Source organism: Lissotriton vulgaris, chromosome 4_1 (genome assembly GCF_964263255.1).
Source record: "Lissotriton vulgaris chromosome 4_1, aLisVul1.2, whole genome shotgun sequence".
NCBI classification, from domain to species: Eukaryota; Metazoa; Chordata; class Amphibia; order Caudata; family Salamandridae; genus Lissotriton; species Lissotriton vulgaris.
The window spans coordinates 1,354,958,016-1,354,977,314 of record NC_141691.1 but is presented as its reverse complement, the minus strand read 5'-3'; the positions used below and the strand labels follow the sequence as shown (position 1 = coordinate 1,354,977,314).

Below are 19,299 nucleotides of genomic sequence, written 5' to 3'. Positions count from 1 at the left end.
ATCAGTGAAGGCTGAGGAATGCGCACAGGCCTTCTTTATTGCCGCCATCCCTCTTATCAGCCTGGTCAGTGCCCACATGCAACAGCCAGACGTTTAGGCTCATGTTTTAGGGAAGTTCTTGCAGGCGCCGCCTCCATCAATGGGGCCTGGCTCAGGCTGTGGTCAGGCCTTGCTACAGCCTACATTCTTGCGTGTATTATCTTATCTTGCTTGTCACTGTATTTCATTTTGCATGGTGCACACACACACACACACACACACACACAGCACATGCGCGCTGTACCTGTACGCCTCCCTAGGTCACCACCTAGCTTTGTTGCTTAGTTACAGACAGTTGCAAAGTTATGGCATGGAGCCATTTGCCACTAAATTAGCCAATGCGGGGGTCCCCAGGGCCGTCATCCGTGTAGCGCGCGAAAACGCTACCAATGACGGCCCTGGACAGCAGTTGTTTGGCCAGCCCCCCAAGCTTCCCATATATGGGGGGGGGGGGGGGGCTAACCAGACCACCTGACAACGCGGTGTGACTGTGAGCACTCTCTCTTTCGTAGCGGGCGGACGGTCTGTGCGGTGACGGTGAGAGTGGTGGTGCCTGCGGCCGGCCGGTGACTGACAGACAGACTGTCGACCCGGGCTGCTAGCTGGAGAGGAGCGGAGGTCGGGAGGAGGACTGGTGAGTCACTTGACACTCGTCGTGTGTCACACTGCTGCTGCCGCCCACCCAGGCCCCACTCCACAGTGAACTTGCTGCAGTACCCAGGCCCAGCCCCAGCCCTTGAGGAGACACGGTGACTCGGCACTTCAAAGGTAGGCGAAGTGAGGCCGACACCAGCCTCTGCCCCAGGCCATGCCAGGTCCAGCAGGCCCATCATTATTTATTTCATTGTATTTATGCGTGTTTATATATAGTCACACAGTTCACGCTCCCTCGTATTTTTTATTTATTTAAGAGATGTTAAATAGCGCGGACTTTACCCGGGGGTGTCGGAGCGCTGAGCAATAGTAACATTAATGATACATGAATTACAAGTGAACACATTAAGGCAAACGTTAAGTTACATGAATCAAAAGTGACAATAGTGGGCAACCAAAAAACAAGAGGTAGCAATCTGTACATTCCAGGAGGAAAAAGTGATATGTGTGCAGGTTACAAAAGCGTACAAAGCACAAGTAGAGGTATAATACTGCAATAAATGGCAGACACTCCAGCACAAGAACAAACGTTATGTAGGTACTGGTGGCACTTGTGCAAGTATCTAAGGCAAACAAAATGTGAGAGGTAGCAAACCGTGTGTTACACGAGAAAAGTGACGTGTGCAAGTTACAAAAGTGTACCAAACACAGGTACAGGGATAATACTGCAATAAATGGTAAACACTCAAACTTCAAGAACACACTGGGAAGGCACTTCCATAGTCATGGAGAATATTATTTTCAATAGTGGGAGGTCCTTTGTATTTTTTTTAAAGTTTCTAAGTAGAATGCGAGCTGGTGGTGAACAGGGTAGCGGGAGGGCAGGGGATGCACGAGGAGGGGACGGAGGCCTGAGGGAACAAGAGGAGATGAAGGTAAAAGGCAACAACATAACACGCAGACTTTACACTCAGATCTGAGACCAAGTCCCTGTGGCTGCAGCTGTTACTGTGCAGCGAGGGCCCGCAGGAAAAATGAGATCAGACACAGGTGGGAGGAAGCACTGGAGGGGTCCCTGCTCTTCAAAGGGTCTTCAACTCCTGGACGGGGTCATCAGAGTGCTTGACACCTTCCTGCTTTCACAAATTTTCTTGAAAATGCACCATTTGCCCACTCTTTTTTTCAGGTGGTTCAGGCACGCGCAGTGGCGTCACTAGGGTTGGTGTCACCCGGTGCGGGTTACTCATGGTGTCACCCCCTCACAACTTACCGCGTGAACCTCCTCCGCAGCGAACAGAGAACAATGGAGGGTGGGTGAGGGTAAGCAACACAGACAATGAGAATGAAGGAGGTGGGTGGCGGCAAGCAACAAAGTCCACAATGGAGGGAGGGAGGGTGGATGGTGGCAAGCTACTTGGACAACAGAGGGAGGCAGGTCAGGTGCGTATGGCTGTTAATAAATTTAGCAGTTTAGGAAACATCAACCGTGGCATGAAATTTTAATACAAACGTATGGGTGCCTTCTGTCAGGATTATGCAGTGAGGCATGGTATAGAAACCCTTCTTATTTGTAATGTACATTATAAGAAAATGTTATTCCAATTGGCACCAAAAAAAAGCTACCATCAACTTTGAATTACTGTAACCTAAGAACATGGTTTAAAACACATGGATGACTACACAAAATAAAACATGTGGAAAGAATGGAGAGAAAAGGGCGTTTCACAAGTAAAGTACTAGTTCACTGTCCCTGGCATTGAAGTGCTCCTCTTTTTAGGCACTGGAAGGGGGAACAAGGGAACCCTACTCACTGGGATCCTGGGTATGAAGATTAAGAAGAAAAACAACGGCTCCTGTGGGATAATACAAAAAAAGTTTGATAGAAATGACGCACAATGCCAATATGGGGTGTGGTTTGGATGAGAAACCAAACTGTTCAAGTGTGTAGACAGATTCTTTTTCTGACATCCAAACCACCTCCCATATTGCCATTGTGCGTCATTTCTAACAAAAGCTTTTTGTATTATCCCACAGGAGCCGTTGTTTTTCTTCTTTTTAGGCAGGCTTGCACATGTGGACAGGAAAAATACTGCCACTCACAGAGGAAGAAAACCAGTGGCTTACACCATCATCACTGCTGTAGTGAGGAGAAGTAAAATGGGAATAACTTTGGAACTGATCCATGGATGAAGAGGGCTGACACAAAGTTTTTGTCCACTAAAATGATATAATGACAGTTAAAACACAGCATTTTTTTAATGCAGATTTACAGCGCAAACTCGACCCGAAGGTATTGGAGCGCTTTACATGAGCGTCGGTTACGTACATATTCAGGCACAGGGAGATTAAGTGATTTGACAAGAATCACAGGATGTGGACGCGACCCTGAGGCTCGAACCCTGGTATCCAGCACCAAAGCCGGCTATCTAGCCGACGGACCACATCCTCTCTCAAAGAATCAAAGAAGAGCCCTCGAATTTTACCCAGTGGCAGGTCCTCGGATAATGTATTAGTCTTAAAACAGCGGCAATCGCCAGTTATAAAGAAAAAGTTTATGTTCACGTATTATTTTCATGTATCAACTTCAAATCTCTCAATTCATTGCCAATGTCATGTGAAGGATGCCTGCCTCCTTCGAATCAGATTCACATTCGAGCTAGACATCTGCTCGTGTTAGATTGCAATTTGAACCTACTGTTGCTCACCCCAATTCACATCCATGTACTCACCTTAACAAAACATACAATATCTCCCATCCCAGTATTGACTGGGAAATACGTTGTTTTCCCATTTCCAATAGTAATAAGAGCTGCTACAAACATATAGAACATACCCCCAGAGCCCCATTCACTAGAAAGGTTGTCTAGGCTGCTCACACTGGATACCACTTAGGGGCTGTGTGATGACGGAAGATTGGAAACGGGAACCCCTGTGCATGTTGATATAGGACAACAAGCAGAGTGGAATATTACAAAAGCTGAGGTGTTACACATTCAAAAGAGCTCTCACACGCCCTTTGGGACAGCTGGCGCGCACATTTTCAGACAGATGAATCAAAAGATGCACGAACTGGGCCACATAAGTGAACATGCATAGACAGTTGAGACATTCACACTGGGATAGATGAATCACACAAACATAGTTATTGACAGCCACACACACATTTTGACAGCTCGGTCAAACACAGGGTCACGAGTGGATATGTAGGCTGCTGTGACTAACACACTGAAGAAACAAACTCACAAGGAGGGGAGCAGGTTAACAAACAGAATGAAATTACAGAGACCCGCAACGTGAACTGAGTGATATTCACATGAGCACAGATTTGCAAGCACAGTTTTACATACCTATTTTACATATGCTGTTTGTAAACTCTGATTCCATTGGCTTGAGCAGCAGTCAGGGGTCACAGGCATGGTGCGCACCTGACTGCTGCTCAAAAGGCCTCCTTGCTCCTAGGTTGCTGACATACCATGGATGCCGCCAAATAGAACCAATGGCTGCAGTGAGCTGACCAATTGCCTCATGCTGCATGTTGGTCTTGGTGGAAGCAAAGTGAGAATAACAATTTAGCAGATGAATGGAAAAATCCCGCTGACCTAAGGGCCCTATGTAAGTACATATTATAGTATTATTCAAAGGGCAGGCCTTAAAGCAGTCTATAGGTGCCGATATGAAATCATTTCCTTCTCTGAATGAACATCCAGATGTCACCTCTTCATCTGGCCTGGTGCCACGTCAGGCCTTTCCCTTATACAAATACATCCCGGCGGCGGCAGTAGTTCTAATTAGAGAAACACCTGCGTAAGCATGAGAAGCGGGATGCACGCCATAGCGAGGAGCACTCACTTTAGCCAAATGTGCAGAAAATATCCCTCCGAGTGCTCACACAGTGGGAATAAACAGGCAGTGTGCCTATGACGTTCTTGTGCAACAAGAGATGATAGTTTCTAATTGTATGCGTTCTAACAAAAGCGGCGACACTTGGAGTAATAACGGGTGTCATCAAAGTAAAAAGAAAAACATAAAACATAGAGATAACTTACGGGCTCAGCACTCGTGATGAGTTTCTGAACTTTACATACCCGGCTCATAAAAGTACACGGTGACGGTGCACCCCGCCCGAAGAATCTGATTCTTTATTATCACGACGCACGCACTCTTGTCTCCTCTCACTGGCAAGCGCGTGACCGCCGTGACGTATCAGGTGCGCACAGCGCGCGGGGGCTGTCCCAGGGCCGTCATTGGTAGCGCTAAGATTGACGGCCCTGGGACCCACAAACTGCTGGGTACGCGGCGTACGCCGCACGCATCCACATCGCACCAGACACTGACAATCATCACATGCTGGTGCGTGCGTGGCGACGTGCTGCACGCTGCAGTGAGTGCATTTAATTTTTTGTAAGAAGATGCGTGCGCAACTGCGCACAGCGCACCGTGGTGGCGTGCGCTGCACTAAAGCCAGCGAGCATTACTGTAGCCAGGCAGCTCACTTACTAGATTGGTGTCACCCCAAATGGGGTGACACCCGGTGCGGTCCGCACCCCCCGCACCCCCCTAGTGACGCCACTGGGCACGCGCTCACTCGGCGCCAGGCCAGGCCCAGCCCAGCCCCCAGCCCTAGGCAGGCCCAGCACCCAGTCTCAACCCTGAACCCAGGCCCAGCAGCCAGCCTCAGCACCAGCCACGCAAGTCCCAGCCTCCAGCCTCAGGCAGGCCCAGCACCCAGCCTCAGCACCAGCCACGACAGTCCCAGCCTCCAGCCTCAGGCAGGCCCAGCACCCAGCCTCAGCACCAGCCATGCCAGGCCCAGCCCCCAGCCTCATCCCAGCCAAGCCAGGCCCAGCTCCCAGCCTCAGCAGGCTCAGCCCAGGCCCAGCCTCAGGCAGGCCTAGCACCCAGCCCACGCCAGGCCCAGCCACGCTAGGCCCAGCCTCAGCCCAGGCCCAGCCACGCAGCCCAGGCCAAGCCACTGTCCACCACAGCACAGCCTGGCGGCAGCGCACATGAACTGACTCACACACTCACTCACTCACTGAGAAAACGAAATGACTTAAGGGGCACTGTTGGTTTCTAAGCACTAGAAAGTGACTAATCTTTAAAAATTCATATCTCTGGTTGCCTACAGTGAATTATTTTCGTTTTGGTGTCATTTAAAAGATACAAATATTACCTATTTTTATAAATTGGTGTTGGATTTTTATTTTGTGTTGTGTCTTAATCATTTACTGAAATTGTGTTTTTAAATGCTTTACATACTTGTCTTTGAAGTTAAGCCTGTCTGCTCGCAGCCACGTTACCAAGGGTTGAGCATAGGAATAATTTTCTAAGGCCTACTCTGAGTCCTATCATGTGTTAGTGCCCTTATTGCCAGTGGCAGACCTACATTTGACCCAACCAATAACCCGCTTTCCAAATATTGGAAAGTAGGTTATTGGTAGGGGCAAATGTAGGCCTCGTAATAACAAAAAGAGAGAGAGGGTAAAGGGCACTCTCGGTCCCCCTGGTCAATATTGTTAAACAACTGAAGAGTGTCGTAAAGAACGTATTTTCAGTGCGCACAAAACACAGAGAAAAAGCCAAGAAGATTACTCAGCATGAGCCGCAATGGACATCAGAGGGGATTTTTTAGGAAGCCCTCACTCACCACCCTGGGTGGTGACATGCTTCATCATCGGGCCCACCAGGAGAAGCCGAATGCCTCCCTGGTGTGCTACAACGCCAGGTTACTGCGGAGCTGTTTTTTTTGTGGCAAGAGTGTCAAAAAGGAAATGTGATTTAAAAATGTCAGTGACTGTACCATATAAAATTTTTTATTCAATGGTCATTATGGCATGGATAAAATATATGTGGGAACACTACCAGTTTATGACTTGGTTGTTTCCACTTAAAGTGGGGTCGGTCAACATGTTTCTGCCCTTATGTGTAAGTTTTACTGGGCTTTCGTCAGGACCATCAGTTAGTGTACCTCGGTGGTATGGGCACGCTAAGGCCCACCCTTACCTGAGGACGTGAAAGTTAAAAGCAGGTGTAGAAAAATGGGTGCAAAAAACAAACCATAAGTGATGGGGGTGCCTTCAAGTTAGAGGTATCAGAAGTTTGTTATTTACATGATCCACACCCCATAGGTCTCGGGAGGGGGTGGAGGCGACAATGGCACACCGCCCGCAACGCCTGACACCCGTAGTGCACCTAGCGTCTCCTGCTACCGGACCCCGTGGATGTAGGCCTGCCACTGGCAATAAGGCCACTAGCACATGATAGGACTCAGCATAGGGACCTCACTCACCAAACAGGACCAGCATCTTGTTTTTATTGCTTAATGAACTTACTGACTGACTGACTGATATGCTCTATGGAATTCCAATCGAAGTTCAGTCAACAAGACATTTCCCTTGTGTGTCGAATTACCCCACCACCCACCTCCTCTTACCTGCACGGGCTGCTCCTGTATGCTATAGTATCCATCGCAAGTAGGGATTTATTGATAGGATTTTGTTATTGCTATTTACATGTTTGGCAGTGAGCCAGGGACAATGATTGCCTTTTGTCTGTTGCAATTTCAGGTAGTCGTCCAGCCTCATCGTGAATAAGTCCGTCTTTCTGCGCCCAGCTGACTTGGCAGTTTAATTATTGCAAGATGGGCAAGTGGTCACAATATAAAAAAATATACAGAAAAGAGTGGCAGTTGGATCCTGAACTAAAAAAATGGATTGCCACTGTAAGGACAGATGATAGCAAAGCAGCATGCAAGTACTGCCATGTGGACATCCAGGCCCATTATAATGATTTGAAGCAACATGCAGCAACCACTAAACACCGCTTGCGCTGTAATGCAGCGAGCACATCTGTGGCATCCTTTATCCAACCTATCCCTTCCATTTCTAACGATCAGAAAAGAAGAGAAATCAGATTTGCCATACAAACTGCTGCTTGTACATCCATTAATAACATTGATGGGTATGGTGAAATTTTGCAAGATGAATTCCCTGCCTTCCGAATGCACCGCACAAAATGTACAGCACTAATTAATTCTCTGTTGGGCCCATATTTCAAAGAGGAATTGCTGAAAGATATTGGAACATCACCATTTTCTTTATTGATTGATGAATCGACTGACATTGAAGTGAAAAAACTACTGTGCATTTGCATTAAATATTTCAGCAAAAAGCTTAACAAATTTGTAAACACCTTCCTTGCCATGGTAGAATTAGATCAGGCCTGTTCTAAAGATATAGCAAATGCAGTCCTAAACATGCTGAAAACGTGTAACCTTGACATTAAAAATGTAATTGGCATGGGTACAGATGGGGCAAGCGTCATGTGTGGGAAGCACCACTCAACATTCACCTTGTTGCGAGATAAACAACCATCCTTGCAACTTGTGCGCTGTATTTGCCACTCCCTTGACATCATTGCTAAGAAAGCAATAAGGAGCATTCCTAGCAATATCGAATTTATGATCCGAGAAACTTACAACTGGTTTTCCTACTCACCCAAACGCCAGGCTGACTATAAGGAGTTGTATCTGACATTGGACGGAGGCACACCCCTGAAATTAATTTCTCCTTGTGAAACACGGTGGCTAGTGATGGCAGATTGTGTAGATTGTTTACTAGAACAATATGATGCCTTAAAATTACACTTTTGCACAGCATCCTATGTGGAACACTGCTATGCAGCAAGGAAGCTCCAGGAAATGTATCAAGATGAGATAAATCTACTTTACCTCACTTTCTTAAAGCCAGTGCTCCAAGAAATAAAGGTTGTTAACAAGATTTTTCAGCTAGACTCTGGGGATGCACTCCACATCTTCTGCGATCTATATACTCTGTACTTGTCCACACTTAAAAGGAGACTAAAAGCAAGTGTTTTCACATCTAATAATCAGGAGCAGTTGCAGAGCCTAGACTTACAAAGTTCTGCCATTTATCTTTCACAGGATGATGTGGATCTTGGGCTCACTTTCCGTAACAAGCTGGAAGAAAGTAAACTCCCCTCTGTGTCAAAGGAAGCTATTGTGACAAGGTGCCTAGAGTTCATGAAAGTGTTGGTGTCTGAATATAAAGCTTGTCTCCCCGAGTCTCTCAGCATGCTTAAAAAGTTAGAGAGTTTGAGTCCGCAAAAAGTACTTGCAGATCCCAAACCACCTATAACAGATTTGCCAGAAGCCTTTTTCACTTGTCCATTGGAGGTCCTGGAGTCACAATGGAGAACTATATCTTCATCCTCATTTCATAATACTTCAAACATAGAATTGTTCTGGATGGAAGTGTATAACTACACCGATGCTGCTGGCAAACATTGTTTTCACGAGCTTGCAATGGGTGCTATAAAGATGTTGACTCTCCCGATATCCAATGCTCATGTTGAACAAGTTTTTTCTCAGATGACGCTGTTAAAAAATGATAGAAGGAACAGAATGGGCCTAAAACTGCTTTCAAATATTCTATATATTAAGTTTGGACTGAAACGCATTGCAATAAAGTCCTCTTCATTTCTTCCACCTCTGCAATTGTTTGCAAAATTTAACAGAACAATGTATGATTAAAATTGTAACAGTCAGTGCCCCCACCACCCCGGAGCTGCATGCAGCTCATGTATGTTGCCAGGGGTCGAAAACTTTCAATGTAGATTTTTAATCTGTAATGTAAGGAATAATGAAGACACTAAGTTTTACAGACTTTATTAAAATACAATTTACAGTAAATTGCTCCGAACACTATTTTTGCCTTGCTTATCCTTTTTCTCCTATTGTATTCTGAGCGGTGCCTGTTTCACATGACAAAGTCACAGTAAGGACTGGTCTTAAAATTGAGTAGCATTAAGGCAGGTGCCCAGTTAACGCCCTCCACCCATCTGTATATTGAATACAATGTATATTTGTCCTTAAAATTGTTTGTGATAATAATTTGTGCACAAGTTTAGACTTCCTAATTTGGGCTGGTTTTTGGGCTGGAACTGGTCTGATGGGGCTTATTTTGGGCTTGTTTTTGAGCGGCTTTGGCCTTGGGCCGGGTCTAAAAATCTGGCAACACTGCTTGCAGCAGGAAATAGGAAAAAACTTAACACTTAATGGAAATGGCTCTCGTGAAACATTGAAAAAGCGGCGCCCACTTTAAACCCGCTGCTCTGTGGACTAAGGGGAGAGTTAGATGTGCTGAGCAGGGAGTGCGGGGAGAACATGGTAAAGAGGGTGTTTCTAAGCGGCCAGAGAAACCAGGACTGGCCAGAAACAGACATGTTCCTGTAATTTCAGGTAAGGCGGTTGCTGCCTTGTTAAGTGCAAAGGGGCAGATTTACAAGCCCCTTGCGACACGTTTATGCCGCCTTGCGTGACGCAACAGCGGCGTAAACGTGGCGCATCCCTTCGAGGCATTTATGATGTGATGCATCTAGGGAGATACGTCACGTTATAAAGCCCAGCACCACAATGGGAGCGTTCCCACGCAGGGTGGGCGTTCGGGCGCCTTTGCGCCTCGCAAAAGTGCCTGCGTGAAATCTACAAGACTTCACGCAGGCACTTCCGCGACGATGCTACGTCAATTCCTTACGCCTGCTTCAAGCAGGCGTAAGGACTGACGCAGCAGGTTAAGTATTGGGCGGCCGTGAGCATTGCTGGAGTTGCGTCTCGCTTGCGACGTGACTCCAGCGATGAGCCGCCCTTACATCACGAGATGCGTCACTCATCTGCCTACCCTTGCGCCACGGCGTGCTGCATTGTAAATGCGGCGCATCTGCCGTGACGTAACGGTAGTTTTGCGTGACGCATTTGTTCTGGCGCATCTCTGCTGATATGCTTTGGAAAACAGGGGACCCCTACAGATACTGGGTTTGCTATACGTAGGGAAATAATGTCATTGGAAAACAAGCATTTGCAATGCAATAGGTCTCGCATTAGGAAAGTTTGAGCTATTGGTATTGTAAATGACAAATTTTGTATTTGTTTTGTTTTTGAAAATAGCTAAATTAATAGCTTTGTCATTTACAATGCCAATAGTTATAACGTTCGCGAATGTGACACCTATAGCATTTGTAATGCAATATGGCTTTCAATAATTAATACTTAAATAAACGTTATAGTAATTTATAATGGCAATAGCTTAAAGTTTTGTAAATAACTTTTGTGAAGATTATGTTCAGTGTATTTTATTGTGACGAAAATCCAAGAACAGAAGTGACGAAAATCCAAGAACAGAAGTGAAATATTAACATATTTTTGTTACATTTGTAATAAAGCTTGAAACATTGAGAGAACATATTTGAACCAGGTGTTGCTGAAAGGTTGCACAGATTGATGCTGTGGTGGCGCTGAGGGATGTGATGGCCAACGAATGATGCTGTGGCGTTCAGTGATGCTGTAGTAGCACATAGTGATGTTGTGGTGCCACCGAGTGATGCTGTGGTGGTACGGAGAGATGCTGTATGCTATGCTATGTTTTGTTTTGCTATCCTATGTTTTGTTTTGTTATGCTATGTTTTGCTATCCTATGCTTTGATTTGTTATGCTATGATATGCTGTGTTTTGTTATGCTATGCTATGTTTTGTTACGCTATGCTATGCTATGCTTTGTTATGCTATATTATCTTTTGTTGTGCTATGCTATGTTTTGTTGTGTTTTATTATGCTAAGCTTTGTTTTGCTATGCTATGTTTAGTTATGCTATGTTTTGTTTTGCTTTGTTATGCTATCCTTTTTGTGTTTTGGTATGTTTTGTTTTTCTATCCTATGCTTTGTTTTGTTATGCTATGCTATCTTTTGTTATGCTATGCTGGTGAGGGTGTGTGGGTGAGAGTAAGGGTGAGGAGGTGTGAGGGTGAGGAGGTGTGAGGGTGGGTGAGGGTGTGTGAGGGTGAGGAGGTGTGAGGGTGAGTGAGGGGAGAGGGTGTGAGGGTGGGTGAGTGGGGTGAAGGGGTGTGAGGGTGTGGGTGTGTGAGTGTGTGTGAGGGTGAGAGTGGGTGAGGTGCGTGAAGGTGTGTGAGGGTGTGGGTGGGTGAGGGGGTGTATGGGTGAGGGGGGGTGAGGGGGTGTGAGGGTGAGGGGGTGTGAGGGTGAGGGGGTGTGAGGGTGAGTGAGGGGGTGTGAGGGTGTGTGTGGGTGAGGGGGTGTGTGGGTGAGGGGGTGTGTGGGTGAGGGGGTGTGATGGTGAGGGGGTGTGAGGGTGAAGGGGTGTGAGGGTGAAGGGGTGTGAGGGTGAAGGGGTGTGAGGGTGAAGGGGTGTGAGGGTGAAGGGGTGTGAGGGTGAGGGGGTGTGTGGGTATGGGGTTGTGAGGGTGAGAGTGTGGGGTTGCGATGGGGTGTGAGGGTGGGGGTGAGAGGGTGTGAGGGAGGGTGTGAGGGAGGGTGAGGGTGATGAGGTGAGGGTGACGGAGGTGAGGGTGTTTGAGGGTGAGGGGGTGTGAGGGTGAGCAGGTATGTGAGGGGGTGTGTGAGGGTGTGAGGGTGAGGGACTGTGTCTGCGAGAGCGAGTGTGCGTTGTCAGAGCTATGTGTGTGTGTTTGTGTGGGAGAGTGCGTGCCCGTTGTTGGAGCTGTGTGGGTATCTGCGTGTGCAAAAGTGAGTGTGCGTTGTCAGAGCTGTGTGTGTGTCTGCATGTGCGAGAGAGTGTGTGTTGTCAGAGCTGTGTGTGTGTGTCTGTCTGTCTCAGTAGAGCGGAAGCTCAGTGGGCTGGCAGAGCAGTGTCTCCTAGTCCTGGAAGGTCATGTTTGCTGAGTGTCATTGAGATACTTTGGCAGAGCAGCGTTTGTGTGCCCTGGTGCCCAAGTTACTGAGTGCTCTGGGCTACACGGAGGTGCACTGGCAGAGCTGTGTGTGCATGACCTTGTACTGTGAGAGCAGAGGTACAGAGTGCTACTGAACAGCACGGAGGTGAACTAGCAGAGCTGTGTGCCTGTACGCTGTATGGTAGAGCAGGTGGTGCTGCGGTTCTGGCAGTCACATGTCTGCTTCCTAGTTCCAGAAGGGCAGGGTGGATGAAAGTCACCGGGAGGGTCACTGTTAGCAGAGCTGGGCAAACCAGCAAATGAACTGGGAGGTCGAGTCTGGGCCCAGAGTGGGTGGTAGCCAGAGCTCGAGCCCGAGCCGAGCCGTAATGCACGTGGCAGGTGCATTGTGCAACAAACAACATGTAAAATATGGCGAAGACTTCAAAATCCCCAAAAAAGGTTTATTTTTACATGCAAAACATTTCACTTCCGGGATTTATATCACCGGTATGAGTGGCATTTATTAGAAATGATGGTTTCTAAACATGAGCTTAGAAACATGTATGCCCATTCTCCACCGCCTTGACGACAATGCCATTACTGACCCAACAAGCATTTGCAATGCAATAGGTCTCGCATTTGGAAAGTTTGAGCTATTGGTATTGTAAATGACACATTTTTTATTTATGTTTTGTTTTTGAAAATAGCTAAATTAATAGCTTTGTCATTTACAATGCCAATAGTTATAACTTTCGCAAATGTGACACCTACAGCATTTGTAAAGCAATATGTGTTGTATTTACGTGACTTACATGTATTGATATTACAAATAACAATGGCTTTTACTTTTTTTAATAATAAATACTTAAATAAAAGTTATTGTCGGGCTTTAATGGCAGGTGACAGTGGGGTCAGGCTCCTACAGCGGAGGGCGAGGCGGCGCGCAGGAGAAGGGTGTCAAAGTGCCCAGGCACCAACAATAGCAGAGGGGGGGGGGAGGCCGAGCACGAGTCGGTCAGGTGCGAAGTCCTGGGGAGTGGGGGCCCACGGGAGGGCTCTAGCGCAAGGTTAGAAGAAGGAAGGGCATGGAGGGATGGTGGCCGGAGGGGCCAGAAGTGGAGGGTGTGCTCTTCCATGGGGGGGGGGGGGGTTGTGGGGGACTCATTGATATTGAAAGGGCGGTTGGGGATGTGAGGGATGATACTCAGTAAAGCACTTTGGTCGACGTGGCCTTTTTTCGGAACGATACTGTGTATTATATATATCTTTTTTCTTCTCATGGCAACATTAAAGGTTTCAGAAACGCCAGCCTTTTCGATACACGTACTGCATGCATTGCATAGGCTGAGCAAAGGAAAGGAATTTGTAGGAGGAGGAGAGCAGGGAGGGCCACCGAGTGTAAGGGCTGGCGAATTTGGGGGGGAGCGGAGCCCGCTCTAACAGGCATGGCAGGGAGCGGCAGATAAGGCGAGTGGGGGAGGAGGGGGGGGCGAAGGGTGCAGGGAGCCTTGGAAGTGCCGGCAAGGAGTCCCCCCTCCCCCCCCCCCCCCTGGATATTTGGGTTTGAAGGCGCTTGGTAGAATTTGGTACGGTGCATGCATTGTAATTTAATAATGTTATTCACCATGTTAGTTAGAGATGGATAAATGAATAAATGAAGGTGTGATGAGAAGTGCGCATTCGTCGGCGGGGGGTGGGGCTGGGCAGCTCTCGAAGCAGTGGGGGCTCTGTTTTCGAAGGGAGGGCTCGGGAGATGACAAAAGGTGGATGGGCGCAGGGCGGTCGGCGGCAGGGTCCCGGACTGCGGGCGTCAAAAGAAAGATTTATTTATTTATGCATGCATTTTTATATAGCGCGGACTTTACCCGAAGGCGTCAGAGCGCTTCACATTAGGAACAGAAATGAAACATAATGAGAAACCTTACAAAAGAGCAGATTACAAAAGCATACGTTACTTACATAAGGTAATAGTGACATTTGTGATCAAACAAAATACATGAGGTACTAAAAATTGTGAGCAGCCAAAAATACATGAGGTAGTAAAGGTAATAGTGACAATTGTGAGCAAACAAAATACATGAGGTAGTAAAAATTGTGAGCAACCAAAAATACATGAGGTAGTAAAAAGTGCACAAGAGGAAAAAGTGACAAGTGTGATATGCGGGAGGGCGGATGGGAATGACGCAGCGTGGACGAAAGTAAGTAGTTATTTGGTTTGTGCATTTTGTGTGGCGCGGACTTTGCCCGGGGTGTCAGGGCGCGTCACGAAAGGGGGCAGGGGGAATTATAGTGAGAAACATTGCAAAAGAGCAGATTGCGAAGGCATACGTTACATAAGGTAGTGGTGACAATTGTGAGCAAGCAATAAATACATGAGGTAGTAAGGTAATGGTGACAATTGTGGGCGGTCGGAATACGTGAGGTAGAAAAAATTGTGAGCGGCCAAAAGTCCATTAGGTGGTAAGGGGTGCACGGGGGAGGGGGTGGCGGGTGTGCAATTACAGGAGAAAAAGGCTCGAAGGCTCTACCTCCAGGTGAAATTCACGTGGGTTTGGGCTGGGGGGGGCGGAGGTGAAGGGGGGGTGGCAGGGCGCAAATAACGGAACAGGGGGGATGGGAGATGGTAGGGGCGCCAAAGGTAAGGGGCGTAGTGGGGCACCAACGCAGGCAGCCAGGGAAGACACAGCGTAGGGGGTGGTGACAGGTGGGAGGGAATAAGCAAAGCAAAGGAAAGGAATGTGTAGATGAGAACATGGAGGGCCGCTGATGGTGCTAAGGGCAGGCAAATTGGGCAGGAGGGGGCGGAGCCTGCCCCACCAGGCATGGCTGGGAGCGGCAGATAAGGGCGGGGGGGGGAATGGTGCAGGCAAGGAGTTTGCCCCCCCCTCCCCCGGTAAGAAGGCACGGGTCAGCCAAGTGGATAGTTAGGAGGTTCAGGTGGGAATTGTTAGGGACAGACATCGGCCGCGCAATAGAGTGAAGATCCCACTCCTGGCATCTGCGGGGCGAGCATAAATAAAATATATAAATAAATAAATACTAGATGCGCGGCAATATGCCGGAGTGCGGACGGGAGATGGGGGAGAGGTGCGCTTCTTGTGGTGGGGGGCATGGCTCAACGCTTCAATGCTCTGCTCGAGTCTCGTGCGTGCACATACGAGGACGGGGGCCCAGGGGAAAGAGCTGGCTGGTCTAGTCGTTAAGTAGGGACTAGAGCAGACGGCTGTCAACACGTGGGTTACAGGCCGCGGCTCCGGGCATCCACTGAGTCATGAATGTATATGGGGTGGAAGGCGGATGAGCGGAATTAAGAAGAGCTAAGCATGGGTAGCATCAGCAGTGGAGTGATTGGCACGCGGGGCGAATAGGCACTAAAGGTATATGGCAGGAATTAGGCACAGATTGTGTAACACGGAACTTGGTGGCCTTTGGGGGGGTCCTAGCAGAGTAAGCGGGAAAAATGTTTCACCTTGCCATGAAGGGATAATAAGTTGAACTATGGAGGCTTAGAATGCCCGGCGCGGTCCCGGTGGAATTCGGCCGGGGGGGGGGGGGCATGGGGGGTGGAGGGAGGATGGCAGGGTGCAAGAGGAACAGGGGGCGGGGGGACAGCAAGGGCGCCACGAGGTGGGGACAGGACGGGGCGGACAGGGAACAAAGCTGCATTGCTTTACTAGGGTCTCGATCCGCACACAAGCGAGGACTGGGGCCCAGACAGTGTAATGTCCAAAGTATCAGTCGGATGTAGCAGGATAGGAAAGGTAGGAAGGGGACGTGCACACCCGGTGGGGAACGTGGAGGTGCTGGGGGGAATATGACGACTTTGGCAAATTGAACGAAAGTCCTTCCGAACTAATAAAGTACATACGACAGACAGTTCACTCGATACCCTTCACGTGTAGGATGGTGTGCAACGCGTGCTGCTTGACACAATGATACGTTGGCTGCCGTCAGTGTTTTCGTGTTTTATTTGGTTACATTATTGCTGCAGATGCTCAGTTGGTTTTGGTGTTTTAAGAGTTGAATGTTTTGGGTGTGAATGCTCTTTGTAGCATTAGGTACTGGGTGTCGCCAACGTCGAGTCACTGTCTGTGAAAGACACTCCGACCCCAGGGGCTCCCCGGGTTCTGGTCTTAAAAGTTCAGGGGCTAGTCCTTGTAATATGAGCTGGGTTAACACAAGAAGGTGACAAGAGGAATGCTCATCTGACCCATGAGAGCTCTGATATGCTGCGCGGTAACGAATGGGATAATAGGAGGAGACTGGGTTGAAATGCTGGGCCATTGTCATTCCTTTGCCTTTGGGCCACCATCGTTCACGTCAGTACAACTTCCTGTACCCTAGGGTTATCATTGTAGGGATAGAGAGGAGATAATTTGCGCGCTAAAAAGTGCTGAGGGAGTATTGGATGCGCGAGAACGCCCCCTTCAAGGCCACGGGAAAAGATGGTGGAAAGGCAGCCGGAGAAATAATTTATAGGTAATCTCCGTTTAGGATTACCGCCAGCCAGGTGGGGGGGGGGGGGAATAACAACTAGAGGGGAACTAGAGCCAAAGAAACAAGACAAACTTTAAAGTGCAGACACGAGCGACACACGCAGGAATTAATATAAGTGATGTGCTCGGCACACCCAGCGCGTTCACCGGCCCCTCGTGCTGCCTCTGCAGCGCCTGCACCAGCCCCGCTTCTAGGCGCCCTGCGATAGAGCCCACTGCATCGCCGGGACCTGCCCCACAGATCACCCACCCCTGCTGCGGGTGCCGATCAAATGTCTTTCATCACTCCCCCAGGCTCGGCCCATTGTTAAACACCCCCTCCTCCTAGACCTCGGACAACCCCGGCTGGGCGCTCTAGGCATTCTAGGATAGAATGTAGTGCAGTTCACGCTGGGCTGGGCACCTTCTGATTACTCAAACATAATGTACCCTAGGGCCCTAGACACTCATATAAAGAAACAGACACAGTGCACCCTAGACGCACTCATAAAGAAACAAACAGTTCACAATAGACATTCTTATAACAAGGTTTATAATCCCGGGCAGAAGTCAGGCAGGCCGGGGGACGGGACGTTAAGACACACCGGAAGCCCGGGCGGGCTCCCGTGAGGTGAGAGAGCCCCGCACGCACAGAAGGAAGAGACCGCCGCCGCCTGCAACGAGCCCTCGCCTGGAGACGAGTACAGGTGAGTGGGGGCCTTTGCTGAGCTGCGAGGGCGGGGGGCATATGTGTGTGTGTGGGGCGGCGGGGGGCTCTGTATGTGTGTGTGAGCGTGCGTGTGTGTATGTGTCTTGGAGTCTGTGTGTATGCGTGTGTGTGTTTTAAAGAGCCCGGTGACTGGGGGGGGGAAGCGAGCGAGTGAGTGTCTGTCAGTGTGTATGCGCAAGCATGTGTGTATGTGTGGGGATGTGCACGGCGCGGGAATTGCTGCAAATGTGGACGGAGCCGACGTGCGCGTGCAGGAGGTCCAATCCACAGGAAAAGCGCGTGGCACCCTCTTGTCCTAATCCCCCCGAAGTCGATCACTATAGTTGTCGAGCTGGACTGGAGCATCCTACGGATGCTTATTCCAGCTCGACCTAAAAAGCAAGTCAGTTGTCGTGCATATCCGGTCTGTGGCTTAGATTGTCACTACAGATGGAACAACATTCAAATGTAGCCAACAGCATGTTTTCGTACTGCACGCACCCTGAACGGGGGAGTTTAAAGGTGATGAAAAAAGGAGGCACAGTGGAGAATAAGTAACTGCCTAGGACCACACCATTTGTTCAAGTGGGGGAAGCCAGTATTTATCCCGGGTTTGCTGGTTTCATGTTGTGCAGCTCAGCGATAAAACAGGTGTCTCTTCTTTCTCCCGAATTACATCAAAGGCTAATGTCGTGCTTGTGGAATCCTGTAAGAGGCAGCTGCTGCTGTGCTTAAAGCGAGTCCATCAGGGATGAGTAGCTTTAAAAACAAACCAATACGTCCACTTTTTTGGGATACAGGATTCTGCATACAATTTTCTTTTCTGACATGTTGCAAGTTGCGAAGATCCGACGCTGAAAGCGCTTCAACACAAAATAATCCATGAGCAAACCGCGGGAGGGGAGTAAGCGGACTGTGTTGAAAGTTAGATGCAACATGAAACATGAAAATAAAGCTTGTCAGCGGCGCTGCTATTTGCATCGGATTAAGCCAAAGAGGCGAAAAAGAATTGGTGAAAAGGATGGGGGTTCGAAGGGAGGCTGCGTAAAGGAAGGAGGGAAGGGGAGAAAGAGAGACGAAAGCTGAACAGGGAGGCTTTAGAAAAGAAGCTCTCGGCATTGCTGTAGGGGGGAGAGCATTCCTTTGAAGACTGCTGCGGCGGGCGGGGGAGGAGAGGCCATGAGACAAGGCAGCGCTGGGAGGGGGGGGCTGGGCAGAAATGCGAGTCACGACTTGGCGGCCGTGAAGTGTGAAGCAGTGGGCGGGGAGGCAGGAGCAAATGATAAGGGGAGCCTTTGAAGAGCAAGGCAGGGGGATAGAAGCGCGTTCACGAGCACGTGCACTTCTACAAATCTGCATCGTGAAGTCAGGGTGAGGGTGTGAGGGGGTGTGAGGGTGAGGGACTGAGTCTGCGAGAGCGAGTGTGCGTTGTCAGAGCTGTGTGTGTGTTTGTGTGGGAGAGTGCGTGCATGTTGTCAGAGCTGTGTGTATATCTGCGTGTGCAAGAGTGAGTGTGCGTTGTCAGAGCTGTGTGTGTGTCTGTGTGTGCGAGATTGAGTGTGTGTTGTCAGAGCTGTGTGTGTGTGTCTGTCTGTCTGTCTGCCCTATCAAACCCAGCCACAGAGCGTTCAGCTGGTGCCTCTCTCCTTGGTAGATATCGTCTTTTGAGAAGAGATTATGACCGAAATCACAAAATACTTCAAAACCAATAACGCATCACATTGCACCTTGTTGGAAGCCTTTAAGGTCTATATGTGTTGCATATGCATTGCAAAA

General features: G+C 48.7%; 1 protein-coding gene across 1 annotated transcript; it reads left to right on the top strand.

Annotated features, from left to right (window-relative positions):
* Positions 1-305: 305 nt before the first annotated feature.
* Positions 306-9,343, top strand: LOC147723978 (uncharacterized). Its single transcript, XM_086966935.1, has 3 exons — positions 306-582; positions 617-807; positions 7,200-9,343. Exon 3 carries the CDS (start codon positions 7,274-7,276, stop codon positions 9,182-9,184), a length of 1,911 nt encoding a protein of 636 aa, XP_086823061.1. The 5' UTR covers positions 306-582; positions 617-807; positions 7,200-7,273; the 3' UTR covers positions 9,185-9,343.
* The last annotated feature ends 9,956 nt before the right edge of the window (positions 9,344-19,299 follow it).